The 18343-nt window shown below is 44.0% G+C and overlaps 1 protein-coding gene across 1 annotated transcript in view; it reads right to left on the bottom strand.

Moving 5' to 3' along the window:
- Limd1 (LIM domains containing 1) overlaps positions 1 to 18343 on the bottom strand; it is a 42892-nt gene that overhangs the window by 7188 nt on the left and 17361 nt on the right. The window contains exons 2-4 of the mRNA NM_013860.2: positions 14133 to 14234; positions 3790 to 3857; positions 3087 to 3149 (exon numbers count right to left, since the gene is read on the bottom strand). Coding sequence (NP_038888.2) covers positions 3087 to 3149; positions 3790 to 3857; positions 14133 to 14234 — 233 coding nt within the window. The remainder of the gene's footprint in view (positions 1 to 3086; positions 3150 to 3789; positions 3858 to 14132; positions 14235 to 18343) is intronic.

The raw sequence follows: 18343 nt of genomic DNA, 5'->3' as shown, positions 1-18343 counted from the left end.
TTATTATATGTAAGTACACTGTAGCTGCCTTCAAACACTCCAGAAGTCAGATCTCATTACGGATGGTTGTGAGCCACCATGTGGTTGCTGGGATTTGAACTTCAGACCTTTGGAAGAGCAGTCGGGTGCTCTTACCAACTGAGCCATCTCACCAGCCCTATTATTAGAATTCTTGGCGCAGATGAGAGTTCTGTTTTAAGAGTCACTCTTAGAAAGACAGGTAGAGGTGTATGGCTCCTACCTGTGTGTGTGGTGTGTGTGTGTGTGTGTGTGTGTGTGTGTGTGTGTGTGTGTGTGTATGTGTGTATGCGTGTGTGGGCGTGTGTTATGTGTGTGTGTGGGGCGTGTGTGTATGTGTGGTTTGAATGAGAATGGGTCCCATAGGCTCATATCTGAATGTTTGAGCCCTCGTTGGTGGAACTTTGGAAGGATTAGAAGGTGTGGTCCTTAAGGTTTCAAAACTTCAGGTCATTCCCTATTATCTCTCTCTGCCTCCTACTTTTGGACAAGGATGTACGCTCTTAGTTACTACTCCAGTACCATGCCTGCCTGCCATGTCCCTTGCCAAGATAATCATGAACTCACCCTCTGGGATTATAAGGCCTCAGTAAACTTTCTTCTGTAAGTTTGCTTTGTAATGGTGCCTTTTCATAACAATAGAAGAGTAAGACATTCAGGGAAGCATTGGCTAGTAATGAGGCTGCAGCTGTCCCAGGGCTAAGCTCTGCTGTATACAAGGCCTAAATGGCAGCAGGTACTCCCACATAAGCAGGGAGAGTTCTGTTCACTGTTGCTTTATAAATGTTAGTGCATAACCAGAAAGAAAGCACATTCATCAAAGACACATGCAAGGGCCGAGAATGTAGCTCAGTTGGTAGAGTGCCTGCCAACATCCATGAGGCCCAGAGTTCAATACCCGGTACCAGATCAGGCATGATAAAACATGCCTTTAATCTCAGCACTCAGGAGGCAGAAGCAGGTGAGTTTCAAACTCTCTATGAGTTTGAGACCATCCTGGTCCATATAGCAAAGTCAAGGCTACACAGTGAGACCCTGTTTCAAAAATTAAACAAACCTAGCACCATGTCACAGTGGCGATGCATACCTATAATCCCAGCCTTCAGAGGCGGAGGCAGGAAAATCACAAGTTTAAGGTAATCTCAGTCATTTTGGCAAATTTGAGATCAGCCTGGGCTCCATGAGACCATCTCAAAACAAAGGGAAAAACAAAAACCACATGCACAAGAGTACTCTGAAATAACAGAAGCTCTGTGCACAAGTAACTCAAAAATCGCAAACACCCAAATTCATACATTATACTGTGAAATCTTAGAAATAGAAACAAGGGGACTACTTATATAGGGAACAATGCATGAATGCATGTGAATCTCATGACAGGTTTTTTTTCTATCTCTTCTTTTTCTGTCTTTTGTTTTTTGTTTGTTTGTTTGCTTGCTTGAGAGAGGTTTCTCTGTGTAGCCCTGGCTATCCTAGGACTCACTCTGTAGACCAGGCTGGCTTTGAATTCCAAGATTCGTTTGCTTCTGCCTCCCAAGTGCTGGCATTAAAGGCATGCACCACCACCACCCAGCTCATATTTTTAAGTGAGGAAAGGGATATCTGAAAGAGTCTAGGTTCTACAGTTCCATCTGTGTGATATTGTGAAACCAGCAAACATAGTGTGGCAATGGAGCCAGGAGCAGCTGTGGCCTCTGTGGAGAAGGATCTCAAGTGGGAGGAAGCAAAGGGGCTTTTTCTGGGCTTCAGCAATGTCTTGCGTTTTAATTTTGGATGTGATGGGTAAGTGCACAGGAAAATTTCACTCATCAGTAAGACTTGTGCCTTTTATTCTGAGTTATTTCTTAACAAAAAGATGAAAGAAAATAATAAAAATGATGGTGATTGGTAGCTCCCTTCTCCAGAATGAAATCACTGCATTCCACAAACGGAATGAATGTTTCCAGCTAACCATTTTCTATGACTGACATATTAAGGACTTTTTGTTTTCTTGTTGCTACCACTGGGATTAAACTCAGAGCCTTGGGCATGCTCTGCAAGCGATGGGCCACTGGGAGCTTCCTATAAGCTACTGAATACTCCTCAGAGGAACCCTCCACTCACTCAGGTTGAGATCTTGGGATTTCCTGCCCCTTCAGAAGTTCTTTAAGTGAAGATGAGCAATGTGAATGAAACGAAACTCATCTATGAGGGGAGTGGCTCCTGGGAAACAACACAAGCCAAGGACCCAGCCTCTGAGCTGCCGGCACAGCTGACCATCTTTGGTTTCTAGTCTTTTCCCAGTATTCAGGATAGAGCCCAGAGGCACATACATGTTAGGCAAGACTGAGTTAATACCCCCAGCTCTTACATTCTTGTCTTGTTTTTGTTTTGTTTTGTTTGCTTTTCAAGACAGGGTTTCTCTGTGTAGCCCTGGCTGTCCTGGAACCCACACAGTAGACCAGGCTGGCCTTGAACTGGGAGATCTGCCTGCCTCTGCTTCCTGAGTGCTGGAATCAAAGGCGTGCGCCACCACTGCTTGGCTTGGCTCTTAAATTCCTAAATGCCAGTTTCCAATGGTAAACAATTTGTTGACCTCAGTACCTGATTCCACAGTGAACATTATTCTCACTTATGAAGCAAAGATTGAGACTCAGACAAACTAGAAGAGCCAGGGACCGAGCATAAAGTGGGCTATGAGAACCTGGACCCTGTCTGCATGAATGCCAGATGCTTTCTTAGAAATTACTTGTGCTGGAAGACAAACAACCGCCTGCCTGTACCTGACTCCCGGGTGGTTGAGATTTCTGTAAGTAAAATAAGCTGGTCCTAGCACCTCACTGGGAAAGCCAACGATCACAGAGAAGCCAGATGTGGCCAGTGGGAGCAGAATCACAGCAGTGTGCGTGGTTAAAATCGCATTGGTCCAAGCCAACAACAGTGTCTATTAGAGAGAACTGGCTGGCACCAGACAAGGACTTCTTTAAATAAAACCAGCAGTGACCGGAATCAGAAAGAAAACATTGTGTTCAATTATTAACGTCTTTCTAGCCTCCTTCCAAGGGGCTCACTCAACAACCCACACTCACCATGTCCATGATCAGGTGTCCACAAAGAAAACACCTGTCCGCAGACTGCTGAAAGCCAGAATACTGTGGAGGAGAGACAAGAAAGATGAGTCAGCCACCTCCCCACCAGTAGAGAGAAGGAGGGGTTCCTGAGAAACCTGTGGTTCCCCTGAGGGTGTGCAGCTATGTGCTGAGACCGAGGTAGTTCAGGGCCACTCATCCTAGCAGGGCCCCTCGAACGTTAAACTCTATGACATTGAGAGGCGTTAAGTCAATTCAAAGATGCCCAAAGACAAGATCCTTGGAATCACTTGTAAACTTGAGACAAAAGTAAGTTTATGGGCCCCACCTCAGATATGGCAAGCTGGAAACAGGACTGAGGTTTGGATTGGAATCTGAGTTCTAATAAGAGTGTGTGTGTGTGTGTGTGTGTGTGTGTGTGTGTGTACGTGCCTGTACACACGTGTACTGACACACACATGAGCACTGACACACACACACACACACACACACACGGGCTGGGAGAGAGACACATGCATGCATGAATAAAGCCTATGGTTTGTCTTCTGCTTCAGGGCTCAGATGACTCGGGCACGCATGATGAGGGAATAGTCTTCTGCTGTTGGTACCAGGAGCACAGAGAATCAATCTCCTGCCATCTGGACCTCTCAGGCTCCTGCCCTAAGCCACCCTCATCCCACAGAGTCTGTGTAATAATACTCACCAAAAAGTCTTCCTCACAGAATACTTTGCCATTGACAAAATAGAAGGCCTTTCCTCTTAACTTCCTGCCTGAAGTAAAAACAGGAAGGTGGGGGTAAAAGGAAAAAGGTTAATATTTAACACGATAGCTTTAACGAAAGAGGCCCTAACTGTAACCACACATAGGAAAAGCCAACTGTGAATGATATTACTGAAGGATGATATTACACGGGTGTGGTGCTGGACACCTATAATCCTAGCATTTGAAGCCAAAGCCAAGAGGATCACCACAAGTTAGAGCCCAGCCTAGGCTACATAGTCGGGGACAGTGTAGCTGTTAGCAAGAAAACAGATCAAGTCCAGGAAGAAGGTCCCCTGGCTGGTGCTGTTTAACAGAGAGACTTGAAGCTAACCTGAGATTCACCATACATATCCTTCCAGGACTTCCTTGCTGCTTACAAAAATGTCTGTAAACCTCTGTGACAGGCTAGAGGAGGCACACACCCGCGCAGGGCTCTGACAGTAGTCTCTCCTGTGGCACTAAGGATAGTCGTTACCATGACAACCTACCAGAATGCTATAAAACAGTAACTACAGAAAGCCACAAGGGAAGGATGAGCTGTTTTTTCTTTTGATGTAAATGATGTGGTCTGGACTATGGGACTTCAAACCATGAACCCTTAGATTAGACTTCTGATTCTATAAGGGTGAAACACTGATTAGAAAAACATCCACAGTGTGGCGGAAGATGATGTTAGGCCCAGCACTCAGTAGGCAGGGGCAGATAGATCTCTGTGAACTTGAGGTCAGCTTGGTCACAAAGCAAGTTCCAGGATAGCCAAGGCTGTTACCCAGAGAAAACCTATCTCAAACACACAAAGAAAGAGAGAAAGAGAGAAAGAGAGAGAGAGAAAGGAGAGGAGAGGAGAGGAGAGGAGAGGAGAGGAGAGGAGAGGAGAGGAGAGGAGAGGAGAGGAGAAGAAAAAGGGAAAAAGGGAAAAAGGGAAAAAGGGAAAAAAGGGAAAGAGGGAAAGGGAAAAGGGAAAGGGAGAAAGGGAAAGGGAAAGGGAGAAAAAGGGAAAGGGAAAGGGGAAAGGGAAAAAAGGAAAAAAGGGAAAAAGGGAAAAGGGGAAAAAGGGAAAAAGAAAAAAGGGGGAAAAGGGAAAAAGAAGGGGAAAAGGGAAAAAGGGAAAAAAGGGAAAAGGGAAAAGAGGGGAAAAGGGAAAGGGAAAAAAGAAAAGAGAGAAAAGAAAATCATCCTTAATCAACATCTTTTGTCACAAATGTGTGAAGATTCAGGACATATGCTTATGCAAGTTCAAACACAGCACTTCCATTGGACATGCAGATGAGGCTCTACAGTGCTGAGGACTCCACGTACTTCTGGTACCCAACTGCACACAACCCATAGTCCCCTGGAAGTCCCAAAAGCCTAATGAATTCTTGGCATTGGATGAAGTCAAGATCCTGGGGCCAAGGACCTAACCTGACAGTAAACTCACCAATGTCACAAGGCCTGTCATCCCAGCACTTAAAAGGCTAAGGAAAGAAGAGGAGGAGGAAGAGGAGGAAGAGGAGGAGGAGGATTACGAGTTCAAAGGAGAAGCTGAAGAAGTCTGTTACATCATCTTCACAATAATGTTGTTACTAATAGCAACCTAATATCTATCAGATAAGAGATGTCAATTCTCCTGCAATCAAGGGAATGTAAATTAGAACCACAATAAAATCCTATCTGCATCTCACAAATTGGCAAAGTAGTAAATTTGGTTGGGTATGGCGAAACAATACTTGTGATTCCAGCACTCAGGATATTGGGGTTTGGTTTTTTTGCTTATATTTTAATGCTAAATACTGACCCCCAAGTCATGGTTGCCAATTGATACTATGTAACCTCCCCCCCCCCCCTCCGCAAGTTATCCCTGATTGCTGAATAAATACAGCCAATAGCTGGGCAGAAGAGAGATAGGCAGGGTTTTGGGTTTTGGGTTTCAAGGCTTGGGGTATGAGAAGGGGGGGCGGGGAGGAGAAGAGGCCTTGGGGTAAGAATTTTAAAATAACAGCCATGTGGGCTGGCTAATTGGAGTTAAGAGCAGCCCAGATGAAACATGGCAAATGATATATTGGGATTGTTAGCGGGGAAATAGACATAACAGCATAGAGGATAGATATCTGCCTGGTTCTTATGCTGATTATTATAAATACAAAGGTGGTGTGTATCTTTTATCAGGAAACTAAATGGTCAAAAGGAGAGGTAGAAACCCCAGATTGGGATTAAAAATATTTAACACAGGAGGCAGAGGCAGAAGGATCAGTAGTTTGTTCAAATTTAGCCTGAGCTACCCAGCAAAATCTTTAAAAACAAAAACAAACAAACAAAAAGCCCACAAAATTACAACAAAAAAAAAAAAAAAAGGAAAAAAAAATGTTCCAAGACAGGTCACTCCATGTAGCCCTGGCTAGCCTGAAACTTAATTTATAGACAAGGTTAGTCTCCAGCTCACAGAGATTGTCCAGCCTCTGCTTCCTGAGGTGCTGGGACTAAAGGAGTGGATCAACATACCTAGCAACAAAAGAAACTTTACTAAATCAGGTGACCACTGGAGGAGTGCCAAAGAAGTAGCCACCTTAGGAGTCATCTGTGAGGAGCCACAGCTACTACTATCCATGTGCAAAAGCACTGCGTGGTCTACAGATAAAACAGAAGCATCTTCAATGCCCTGGCGATAGAAGAGCTGGTAAACTAGATTAATATTCAACGGTATACATTGACCAAAGCTAAAGTGCTGGGTCTATCTACATCATTAACTAAACATTAATTAAACATGTCTAGAATTTGACATCCGTCCTTCTATCAAGTCACATACCTATCACTGAGTTTTGGTCCAATCTCTATGGAGCACCCACATTTCCCTGATTTGTCTTCAGACTTCCCAGAGGATGATGAACCAGTTAGAGATAGAACCAAAAATCCTAGGGGCTGTGGTTGAAGGCAGAGCACTAGAGGGAGCAAGGGTGCCACCAGGAAACAGGACTTCATTTCATGTGTAAAAAACACCAGCTCTGCTCCCAGGAGTCTGGTCTAGGAAGTGATAAAGACCCAGAGCTAGAAACCAATGCTTTGCTTTTCTAGGAATAGAGAAGCTGTGGAGATGGCACCGCTGTAACCATGGGGTTCCCACCCAGCCACTTTGTTCCCAGAAATAAGGCTGAATTATTATGAATAACTGCCCAAGTCAAAAGGTAGGGCTTAGTCCTCAACTAGCCTATAACTTATTTATCCTGTTTATTATTCTACTCTGTGAATGCCACATGGCTGGTTACCTCTTCTCAGGTTTATGTGACCATCTTTTCCAGAGTTTGATATGAATCTTTCCCAGAATTCCTGTCTCTCTCTGTCTCTCTGTCTCTGTCTCTTTCTCTGTCTCTGTTTCTCTACCAGATGTTCCACCTTCTAATCCTGCCTCAGCTCATAGCCTTCTTATTGAAAGTGATTCTATTTATACTCAGCAGTTAAGAAATCTTCATGCTCTAAGAGAGGACCTAGGTTCTGTTCCCAGGACACACATGACAAGTCACAGCCAGCATTGACTCTAGTTCAGGGGCTCTAACGCCCTCTTCTGGCCTCCATGTGTACCATGTGTGAAGGTGGTACACACAAAGCATTTGACCAAATATCCATACACATTTAAAAAATAAATCTTAATAGAAAAGAATAGCTCTATTCTAAAACCTACAAAGACCATCATTATGCAAAAGTATTAAATCTCCCATGGTGCAAGCAAACACACATGGAGGTGGGGGTTGCTCCCCTGTAACATCACCAAGGACTGTGAAGTGCTCACTCTCCCTGTCTCTGCATAGTTTCCTAAGCTAGGAGTAAGTGTAAAATCACAAACTCTTCCTGGAAAGGAAACTTTAAAGATGTTTATCTTGACTCCATGAGGCAGACTTGGCTTTGGGACAAAATAAAAAAAAAAGATCGATAAATATTTACTCAAAGAAGCAACTACATAAAACAGAGTACGTCTAACTGATGAACTGTTATACAGCCTTTTAAACTACCACATAAATAGTGTTTTAATGGTACCAGAAAATGCTTATGCTATAAAAAGAGTCAGAACACATTAGTGAGTGAAGAAAGCAAGCTGGACATGTGTATTTATGGCACAATTCCACTTTGGTAAGTATCACACACCCTACTGATAAATCACAGGGGCGGGGGGTGGGGGTGGGGAAGAGTGGCCAGCAGTGGTGGAAATGTAACAGGTAAAAGCTACTCTCCACTTTATCTGCTTCTAATATACTTGACAAATGGTGTTAGAAATTTCATTTTTCACTTTGTACATTTTTGTTTTGTTTTTAAAAATTATGTATAACAGAAAAATACTTGTTTAACTTAAAAAAAAACTATGTTATTAATTCTAAAAAAACATAAAATAATGTGAAAAGGAAAAAAGAGTAAGATTTAAATGTCTCAGCCATGTAAATAAGACAGTCGCTGGTGACAGTGCCCACGAGTGGACATTCACAGCACCTGCAGAATAGAGGCAGGCTTGCTTTTTTTCTTCTTTCCTTTAGCTCACCAAATGCTTAACAACTAGGCAATGCTGTGATTCCTTTTTTTAAGACCAAATCTTGCCATGTAGCCCAGGTTGGTCCTGAACTCACTATGTAGCCTTGGATGGCCTTGAGTGTACTGATCTCTTTAAAATCACAAGTTGGCTAGACAACTGTTCTTGCTGCCAGCCCTGTGCTGAGAAGTCTTGTGCCCGGACAGGAAGGGTCAGGGAGGAGCTTAGAGGACATGTCTGGTTTTTCTCTATTCTCAGTTTAAACATTAAGCACCCCACCAAAGACCCAAGAGGGTGGAGATGGTTCTGTGCCAAAAACCTTGAGCTTCAGTCCTCACTTCAAGTTAGAAACTATGTACAGCCTTCAAATTATTTGCTTTATCTTGTCAGAGTAAGAAAACCACCTGCTAACTGTCCTTCACATCCTGGGGCCGTGGTATAGTCTTTCTAATTTTAAAGATTTGTTTTTGTTTTTTTAAAGTTTATGAGTACATACTTGTGTATGTATGTTATATGTAGATGCCCAGGGAGGCCAAAGGATATTAGCTCCCCTAGAGCTGAAAGTGCAGGCACTTGTGAGCTGCCTAACACAGGTGCTAAGACAGGAAGGTCACTGGGTGCTCGGAACCCTGACACATCCTTTCAGCCTGGGCTTTGTGTGTTTTAAGGAAGAATGTTCAATCCTGTTGTACATGTTCACTGCTGAGTCTGTCATGTCACCTGACTTCCAGGAAACTCAGTAGTCATTGCTCCTGAAACTCACCTCCTACTCCAGATTTGAGATTGGGGAAGTGATTCACTAGAGTGAAGCAGAAATAGAGCACCTGTCTATCACTATCACTGAACAGAGCAGTAATACCAGACTTGATCACTCCTGGCATTAACATGAAACCATACTTCAAGAACACACTCAACTTTGGCGGTTTCCTTTACTCCCATAAAAATATACATTCCCCCAGTAATAGTATGGAACCCAGAGCTTTGTACAACAGGCAAGTGCTCTACTGCTGAGCTATAATCCCATCAAAACATGATAAATGAGGAATCCTAGTCTCATCCAGGTAGCAAGTGAACAGCTTCACCTGATTCTGAAGGCGTCTAACCAGCTGCTTCTCTAGGCTACCTACCCCACAGTCCTAATTCTGGTAGGGCATTAACCTATATTCTCCCTTCCTCAGTGGATGCAAATGAAGCTTTCACTAGTTACAGAAGTCTTTACACACTGGGTTCTTTGTTACATACTGTCATAGGTAAGTGTAATCAGAATTCTCTAACAGCACATATTTGGATAAAGCAAGACTGTCTCTAACTCATACCTGGAGGCAAGCTAAAACTGCTACCTGTTTAGAGAAAGGAGGCACGAAGGGAGAAAGCCAGGAAACACCAGCCTGGAGAGCAGGGAAGCAGAGAATGCTTGATTCAGGCTCAGTCACTCCCCAGGGGGCAGGAAAAACAGACACAGACTCACCTAGACCATAGATGCTCATTGGCTAGAGCACAGAGCTACCACTAGGTGGTGCTAAACCAAGGCAAGAGCAGGACAGACTGAGGCAATCAATCCGTCCCAATGAGAGCCCCAAACTGGCACAGGGTGTTTAGGAAGTAGCATAGATTATCTCATTAATCTTGCTATAATGCAACCTTCCACTGTAGGCATTTGAGCCTAACTTACTGCATCTTCACTAAGTCTGCCTTTGCTGATGGGTAAATAAATACTAAAGAAGTCAAACTTAAAGGCTGGAGTTGAAAATATTAGAGTTAAGAATCAAATACAGGTCTTCCTTGGGCAAAGTCAGCAGTCTCTTCACAATACACAATCTCTCCGTTTCTGTTCCGTAAGATTGCTCTCTCAGAGAGTATGGAACACGGTGGAGGAGCAGGTAGCTACTGCCATGTGTGGCTATCAACACATGAATTTAACTAAAGTAACTTTAATGGTTCAAAGTATATTCCAAGTAATGGATGGCCACTGAGACCACAATTTTAGGACATCTATATTGTCACACAAAATGATTCCTAATCTACTTCTTCAAGCAGCCTTTGCCAGGGACATTTTCCTCAGTACTGGGGGTGGACCCAAACTGTCTGGGGTGATTATATAAGGCCTTACCTACTTTCTCCCTTTTAGCCTGTTCCAGAAAGTGCCAAAGGGAACCCCACACGATTGTCACAAGTCAGCACACTCCTTTCTTCTCATTCCAACCCCAGCACCACCAGAAGAGAATGCTCAGCCAAGTTTCTCGACAGTGTGAGCCAGCATTGCCTAGGCTGCTCCTGCTTTCTCATTAGGGAGAACCAACAGCTTTCTAAGAGCATCCTGTTGGGGACATAGCCACCACAGGTGGGTAGGGCATGAGCAAGGAAAAGTAAGACCACAGCACATGTGTCCATGGCAACCAAACACTCAAGGGCTGAGGAATTCATCAAGAAACAAGAGAGCTCGAACAACCCACATAGATGTTCACACTTCCACTCCCTGAACGCAGTTTCTGGGAATAAATGCCAAGGAAACAGCTCAGTGATTTGGGTTTTTTGTTTTGTTTTTTCAGAAAAAAGCAACTGAATAAAGACATTTAATAACTCATAAGCCAGACTGTGCAGTGACTAAGTGGGTTACCATGTGAGCACTGGTGCAATTACAGCTGCTAAGTAAATGAGGAAGCACTGTAAATGTATTCTGGTCCCAACTCTAAAATGTGTACAGATTTGGATAAAAAAGGAGGGGAAACACCAAAATGAAGACAGATGCACTACAAGGCGAAAGCAATAGGCTTCTTCTGTCTTTAGATTGCTCTTTGTGGCTATCGTGTGGTTCTCATATCTAAAATGAGCTAAACACAGCTACTCATCAAGGGGTGGGTGAGTGAGCAGACCATGTGAGAGCCTGTTATAGTGCCCACACCTAGAAAGACAAAGGTCTGCCTTGGTCCTGCTGAGACGCCTTATGTAGCTTCCTAAACACAAAGTAGGTGAGAGTGAGTCTGCTGCCAGCCTCTCATGTCTACAGAGATATGAGGCATCCTGACCAATGCTCAGAAGAGACAACTGTACATGCCGTGGCTCCTGGATTGCTTCTCAGTCTCCTCCAATTGGCACTGTGGTCCTCTGACTCATTCCTTTAATGTTAGGACAAGGATGCAGCAAGGTGGCCCTTTTGACACATTATCTTCAGTTTTCAGTCTGTTTTCTATGCTATAACTGGATAGCACAATCTGAATAATGTATAAAGAAAAAAGGTTACTCAGTTCACAATTCTAAATGTCCCAGGTGGGAAGGCCATATCTAATGAGGGTCCTCTTGCTAAAGGGGACTTTGCAGAGGCCAGAGGTAGCACAAGGCATCTCAGAATGATAGAGATCTATTCTTTTACTAAATGCCTGTGCTTCCCTAAAATTCTCATGCTAAGATGCCAGAGTCCAACGTGTTTGTACTAGGGGGAAGATGTTAAGAGATGGAGCCTTGTGAAGAGGCCAGAGCTGTGAGGTGACACAAAGAAGTCCTGTTCTGAGAGCTTCCAACCCCCTTCTGTGAGGACTGCAGGAAAGCCATCTATGAACCAGGAAGCAGCCCCCTTAAAACACTAAAACACTAAATATGTTGGTGCCTGACCCTGGCTTCCCAGACTCCACTGTGAGCAGCCAATGCAGCTATTTACCAGCCACTTGGTCTGTGATGCCTTGGTACAGCAGCCCCATAGTCATCAGTAGGCTCCTGCCTGCTAACAGCTTTCCTAACTGCCTGAATAATAACTGCCTGAATTTTTTTTTTTCAAAAAAAGTTTCTACTTGTTCCCTGGTAAACAGAGCAATGATTAGGAAACAGTTGTTAGACTTCCCAGGGAAGAGCACACTGACTGGTTACCCTGCAGCAAATGGTCAGTCCGGAAAAAAAAAAAAAAAAAACAAGTAACAGCATACAGGCTGCAGCAGGCTGCGTTAGGAATACACACTCACACACATCTGTAACAGCATTTAATGAAAACAAGAGGCCATTGATTTGAAATAAGGCAAGGAGGGATATATGGAAGTGTTTGGCAGGAGGAAAGAGAAAGGAGAAATAATATAATTATGTAATACTCTCAAAAATTCAAGGAAAATAAAAATTAAAAAAAAAAAAAAAAACAGTTGAAAGAGCCAAAGACCAAAGGTAACTTTTCTTTTGAACATGTTGCTCAGGTTATCCTTGAACTCATTATGTAGCGAAGGATGATCCTGAACTCTTGATCTGTGTGCTGGGATTGTAGGTGTTCACCATCATGCCTGATCCACATGGTACTGGGAATGGTAGCCAGGGCTTGAACGCATGGTAGGCAAGAATTCTACCAACTAAGATGTATCTTTCCTTCCCTCCTTCCTCCTTCCCTCCCTTTTTTTCTCTACCTCACATCTCTCTCCCCCAACCTCTCCACCATGCTTAAACGTGAAGTGTGTACTAAGCTTCATCTCAATAAATTCACTAACTTTACTTCACTCTGATCCATCTTAAATTCCTTTTTTGGGTATAGTCAAGGGCCTGGCTTTACCTGAGCAGAAGGTCCCCAAGGCTGCACCCTGACACCAATGACATTTTTAAAAATGTTTTTATTTTATATATGTTTTGCCTGCATGTATATCTGTGTATCGTGAATATGCCTAGTCCCTGTAGAGGCCAGAAGGCATCATATTCCCTGAAACTAGAGTTAAGAGACAGTTATGAGCCTCTCTGTAGGTACTGAGAAACAAACCCAGGTCCCCTGGAAGAGTAACTAATGGGTTACTCTAAGCCATCTCTCCAGCCCAACCAATCATATTTCATGTATATGTTGTCTATACACTGTTCTTTACTTTTCTCTAGAATGTATGTGCTATGATGTTCACACTCTCGACACTCTCCACTTTAGCAGAGTTGGCTTACTTTGCCAAATCACCTAGAAACGATGACCAAACTCATGGATGAACTCATTATGTGAATTAAGACACAGAAATGATAGAAATTGTTCCTGTATGGTTCTATGACCTAGTGGAGAAGTGACTTTCTTTCTTTTTTCTTTCTTCCCTCCCTCTCTCCCTCTTTCCCTCTCTCCCTCTCTATTTCAAGGTTCCTCTGTGTAGCCCTGGCTGTCTTGGAACTCACTCTGAACTGAGACCCACCACACCACCACCCATCTCAAGTACTGAGTGCTGAGATTAAAGATATATGCCACTAGGGCTCAGGCTAAAAGATGACTTTTAAAGCAGGAAGGAAGGGCAAAAAAAGGGGAAGGAGGAGAGAAGAACCCTTTTAAAAAAATCTCCTCCACATTAATCTTCAGCAGAGGTCAGAATCAATCCATGGCTGAGTCAGACACACACACATTGGGCCTGACAGACTCCACAGTGAGCAGCTGACTCAACTGATGAGTGAGCAGTTGGCTCAACTCATCACCTCACACGAGGTATAGCAACTGAACAATGGTCCTCTAGCTATGTGGCCCTGAAGTACGGGAGATAACTGACAGGGTACTGAGCATCTCTTCCCTCTCTTCCTGAGTCCTCCACGGTACATTACAATTCTAACGTTATTAAGGACTACTTCGAAACCTCTCAACTTACTATCACTATCTGAAGTACTTAGAGATAAGTCTCCTCATTTCATTAGCTTTGTACTGGGAGTTAAGAATCCTTACTCTAAAGGATGATCCACTTGGAGCATGACTCCATGGTAGAGCAGCTGCCTAGGGTGTAGGAAGCTCAGGGCTCCATCTCTACAGTCTTACCTCTCCCCACTCTCTTAGCCTGTGTTCCTCTTTCCACCCCCACTGCTGCACACTTACTGCAGGCTGCACAGGTGAAGCACGCATCGTGGTAGAGATCTCCCATGGCCTGACAGGCCTGGCCAGCTCCAAACACCCCTTTGCTGCATTTCACACAGGAACCTGAAAGGCACCAAGTCAGAAGAAAACTCGGATGTTTAAAAAGTTTTGAAAAAGCCAAGGAACAAAGAATACCCTCCCTACCATAACACCACATCCATGGATTTCTCAGGGCTCAGTTCTTACAAGTACAAAAAACAGCTACCATCAACACGCCCTCCCCTACACACACACAGTTCTCACACCTGCCCAGAGCTTTCAAAGGCTCCCACCATTCAAAAAAAAAAAACAAACAACAAAAAAAAAACCAAATCCTAAGCAAACCATGACTACAACACAGCTCAGGGGGGAAACCTAAACTCAAAAGAGTTTGGATATGTTTAAACGTATTGAGACAAGATCTTACTCTGTAGCCCAGCCTTGCCTGGAACTCATTATATAACCCACAATGACTTCAAACTCAATGACAATTCTCCTACCTCAGCCTCCTGAGTGCTGGGACTACAGGTATGTGTCAGCATAGTTGGCTGAAAATTTAATATTATATGAATTATTTATATGTGTTTTAAAGCTTTCCCAGAACACAGCAGGTAAAAAAAAGTTACTGCATTGTTTCAGAATTCCTAATTTGAGTGACTGATTGATTGAGATAATGTAGCCCTGGCTAACCTGGAATTTGATATGTAACCAGGCTGACCTTGAACTCAAAGAGATCCACCTGCCTCTGCCTCTGCCTCTGCCTTAGAGTTCCTTCTTTTTCTTCTTGAGACAGGGTCTCACTATGTAGTACACTGTCTTGGAAATCACTACGTAGACCAGGCTGGCCTTGAACTCACAGAGATGGGCCTGCCTCTGCTTCATACCTTCTGGGTTAAAAGGTGTGTGCCACTACACCCCCCAGAGTTCCTATTTTAAATTGAAAAACCAATTACTACTAAGAAAATCTAAGCTTCTATACTCTTTTTAAAATGTCCTCACATCAACCACTCAGAATAGCCATGCCCCTGACCTCCCACTGTTGGACTAGCCCACCTCCCATTTTGCCTTGTTGCTACCACACCCACACCAAAGGCCATCTCCACTTGAAACCTCAACTACAAGGCTCCTCCATAAAAAGGCAACCTTCTGCAGGTGACAGTGCAGCCCTGTGTCCTGTCCCTTTGCCCAGTAGGCTACACAGCATTTGTCCAATCATAAGCATTTCTCTATCACTTGGAGACATGTTTTGCAGACGCTGCAATGGGATGAAGAGCAAAGGTGACTGCATTCAGCCTACCTGGAGGAAACTGTTCTCCCACAGTGGGCAAAGGGGCTTCCCACCTTACCTGGATCCTGCATGAGGCCTCACAAAAGTGGCCTAGGCTGGGGCTCAACATTAGAAAAAAAGAAGAGAAGCTGTTGACTATCCTTAGACTTTGCACAATCCTGAGGCCACCAGATTTACACGAATACCCAAAAAGGAAAGGAAAGGAAAGGAAAGGAAAGGAAAGGAAAGGAAAGGAAAGGAAGAGAGAGAGAGAGAGAGAGAGGAAGAGAGAGAGAGAGAAAGAGAAAGAGAGAGAAAGAAAGAGAGAGAGAGAAAGAAAGAAAGAAAGAAAGAAAGAAAGAAAGAAAGAAAGAAAGAAATTACTAAATCAAGAGAAAAGTGAGTGGGGCTTTTTCTCAGCTAAAGGCTATCTACCCTGTGGTCCTGCCAGTTCTGAGAGTTCTGGGCATCAACAGGTTCTAGAAATGGACCATACCATTGTATCAAACTAGACTAATGACCCTAGCAATACTCTGTCCCTCCCACACTAAAGATGAAATATCCCCAGAGGTACCGTTTGCCCACTGGTGTTGAGTGTCTACTTACCAATCACCTCCTCTAGACCTTGCACTATTCAGGCAAGGTGCTGGTGGATGCCCAATATCACCTCCAGAGTGTCCAAAATCAAAGTGTACCAGCTGATCCTCATGTGCACATGAGGATGAGATCCGAGTGAGAACAGCACAGCATTGCCTGACTCTCTGGATGCCCCTGCTTCTACCCTCTCATGCACTCTGCAGTTCCTGAGCCAATCCGTGAGGCCATCACTAACCCACAAAGGAAGTACTTAAAGCCACTTGGTGCTACAACCATTGCAGCAGACCTCTTTCTTCAGCTGCCACCGAACACGTGGCCTCACTTCACTCAGTGGGAAAGGAAGTTCAGATAGCAACTTCTCAATCACTGTAAATTTGCCCGTGATCTCCAGCTCCTGGCCTCAATGCCTCTCCCCCTCAAAGGAAGAGGGAGTTTAAAACAGCACACTTCACTTCAGCTAAGCCTGCTGACGGCCCACTGCCAGGTAGCCCATGGACACACTCTTCTAGGGGGAAATCCCAAAAGGATACATAGCATTTTAAAGGACAATTAGACACATTTTTTTTAAAGATTCATTTATTTATTATATGTAAGTACACTGTAGCTGTCTTCAGACAATCCAGAAGAGGGAGTCAGATCTTGTTATGGATGGTTGTGAGCCACCATGTGGTTGCTGGGATTTGAACTCCGAACCTTCAGAAGAGCAGTCGGGTGCTCTTACCCACTGAGCCATCTCACCAGCCCCACATTTTTTTTTTTAACTCACCCAATAATTTCACAGAATCCTTCCTGAAGGACAAAGAGATCCAAGAATATTCATAAAAACAATACCAACCAGGCTGGAGCGACAGCTCGCAAGTTAGCAGCATGTGCTGCTCTTGTGAGGACCACAGTTATGTAGGCATAATGATATTGTGCACTGTGTAAAGTTTACCCTCGTGTTGTTCAAATGCTGATTTCTCTGCCCTCACATCTTGTTGCAATCTGGGCCCGGCACTGTAATGCTTGTGTCAAGAATCTCCTGTCTTAGGTTTGTGTAAACAACGTTCATCATTTATTCTCTGCCTTGTCAATAAAAACTGGAAAAGCCAGTGACTGGGAAATAAAGAGAAGATTAGAGAGACTCTAGAGGGCTGGAGAGGTGGCTCCGTGGTGAAGAGCACTGCCTGCTCTTCCAGAGGTCCTGAGTTCAATTCCCAGCAACCACATGGTGGCTCACAACCATTTGTAATGAGATCTGACGCCTTACATATAATAAATAAATAAATCTTTAAAAAAAAAAAAAGAGTAAAGAGACTTCTGCCAGCCATGGGGGTCTGGAGAGACACAGAATACACCTGAAGCCCAAAGGGCCAGAGCAATAAAAAAACCCAAGTATATTTGGGATCTTGGCTGGGAGGTAGCCTGTAACCTCCCCCACCCCCTCAGCCTGAAACCTGTTTGCTCAGGTTTCACTGTGTGCATCGGGGTGGAGCCTGCCGCCCTATCGTTCTGCCACTCCCACTGCCGCTGCCTGCCGCCTTGCTGTTCCGGAGTCAAACACGAGGTCACCTGCAACTTTACTCCAGGATGATTTGGCAGGAATGGGCCCCTCCCCCCCTCCTTCATAACTCGATGCACGAAATAGTAAAACTGAGCTTTGATCAGAATCTTATCTTAGCTCCGTCTCTCTCGCGTCGCCTAGCCCCCTCTTCTCTTCCAGGTTCCAAGATGCCTCTCAGACTAGAACCCAGACATGTGAGTCGCTGGCCAGCCACAACAGTAGCCAGATTAGATTAAAGGATTAGAATAGTATTATAATACCTAGTTGTTGTATTTAAGCCGAAAATAAATCTTGGTCTCTCTGTGTCATTATTGGGAAACTAGCTACGATAAAGAAAACAGATGCTGTATTTATTTACTGCATACATTTATATTAAAATTGCTGTTATAAAATTCCATTCCCAGTACCCACATCTGGCAGTCTGCCTGTAACTTCTGTGCCAAGGGGATATATTGTCCCCTTCTGGACTCAGACACAAACACAATTTAAAATAAATCCTTAAAAAAAAACTACAGTGACAGAAGTCAGATCATGGGGGCAATCCTGTAAGGGTATAGCACTAACAACCAGCACAGGTCTCTTCCTAAGTTTCTTCTTGGAACAAACAGTCCTGCTACTTGAACCCCAGTGGGACCAGTTTGGGTACACATGCACCTGGAGGTCCAAGGCTGATACTGGAACCCTCCTCCATCTCTCTTCCATCTTGTTCATTGAGATAAAGTCTCTCATCAAACACAGAGGTCACCAATATAGCTAGACTTGCTCTGCGGATCCCCGGTCTCCACC

The sequence above is a fragment of the Mus musculus genome, chromosome 9 (genome assembly GCF_000001635.26).
Source record: "Mus musculus strain C57BL/6J chromosome 9, GRCm38.p6 C57BL/6J".
Lineage (NCBI taxonomy): Eukaryota > Metazoa > Chordata > Mammalia > Rodentia > Muridae > Mus > Mus musculus.
Note: the sequence above shows the minus strand (reverse complement) of the source record. Positions and strands in the feature narration are given on the sequence as shown.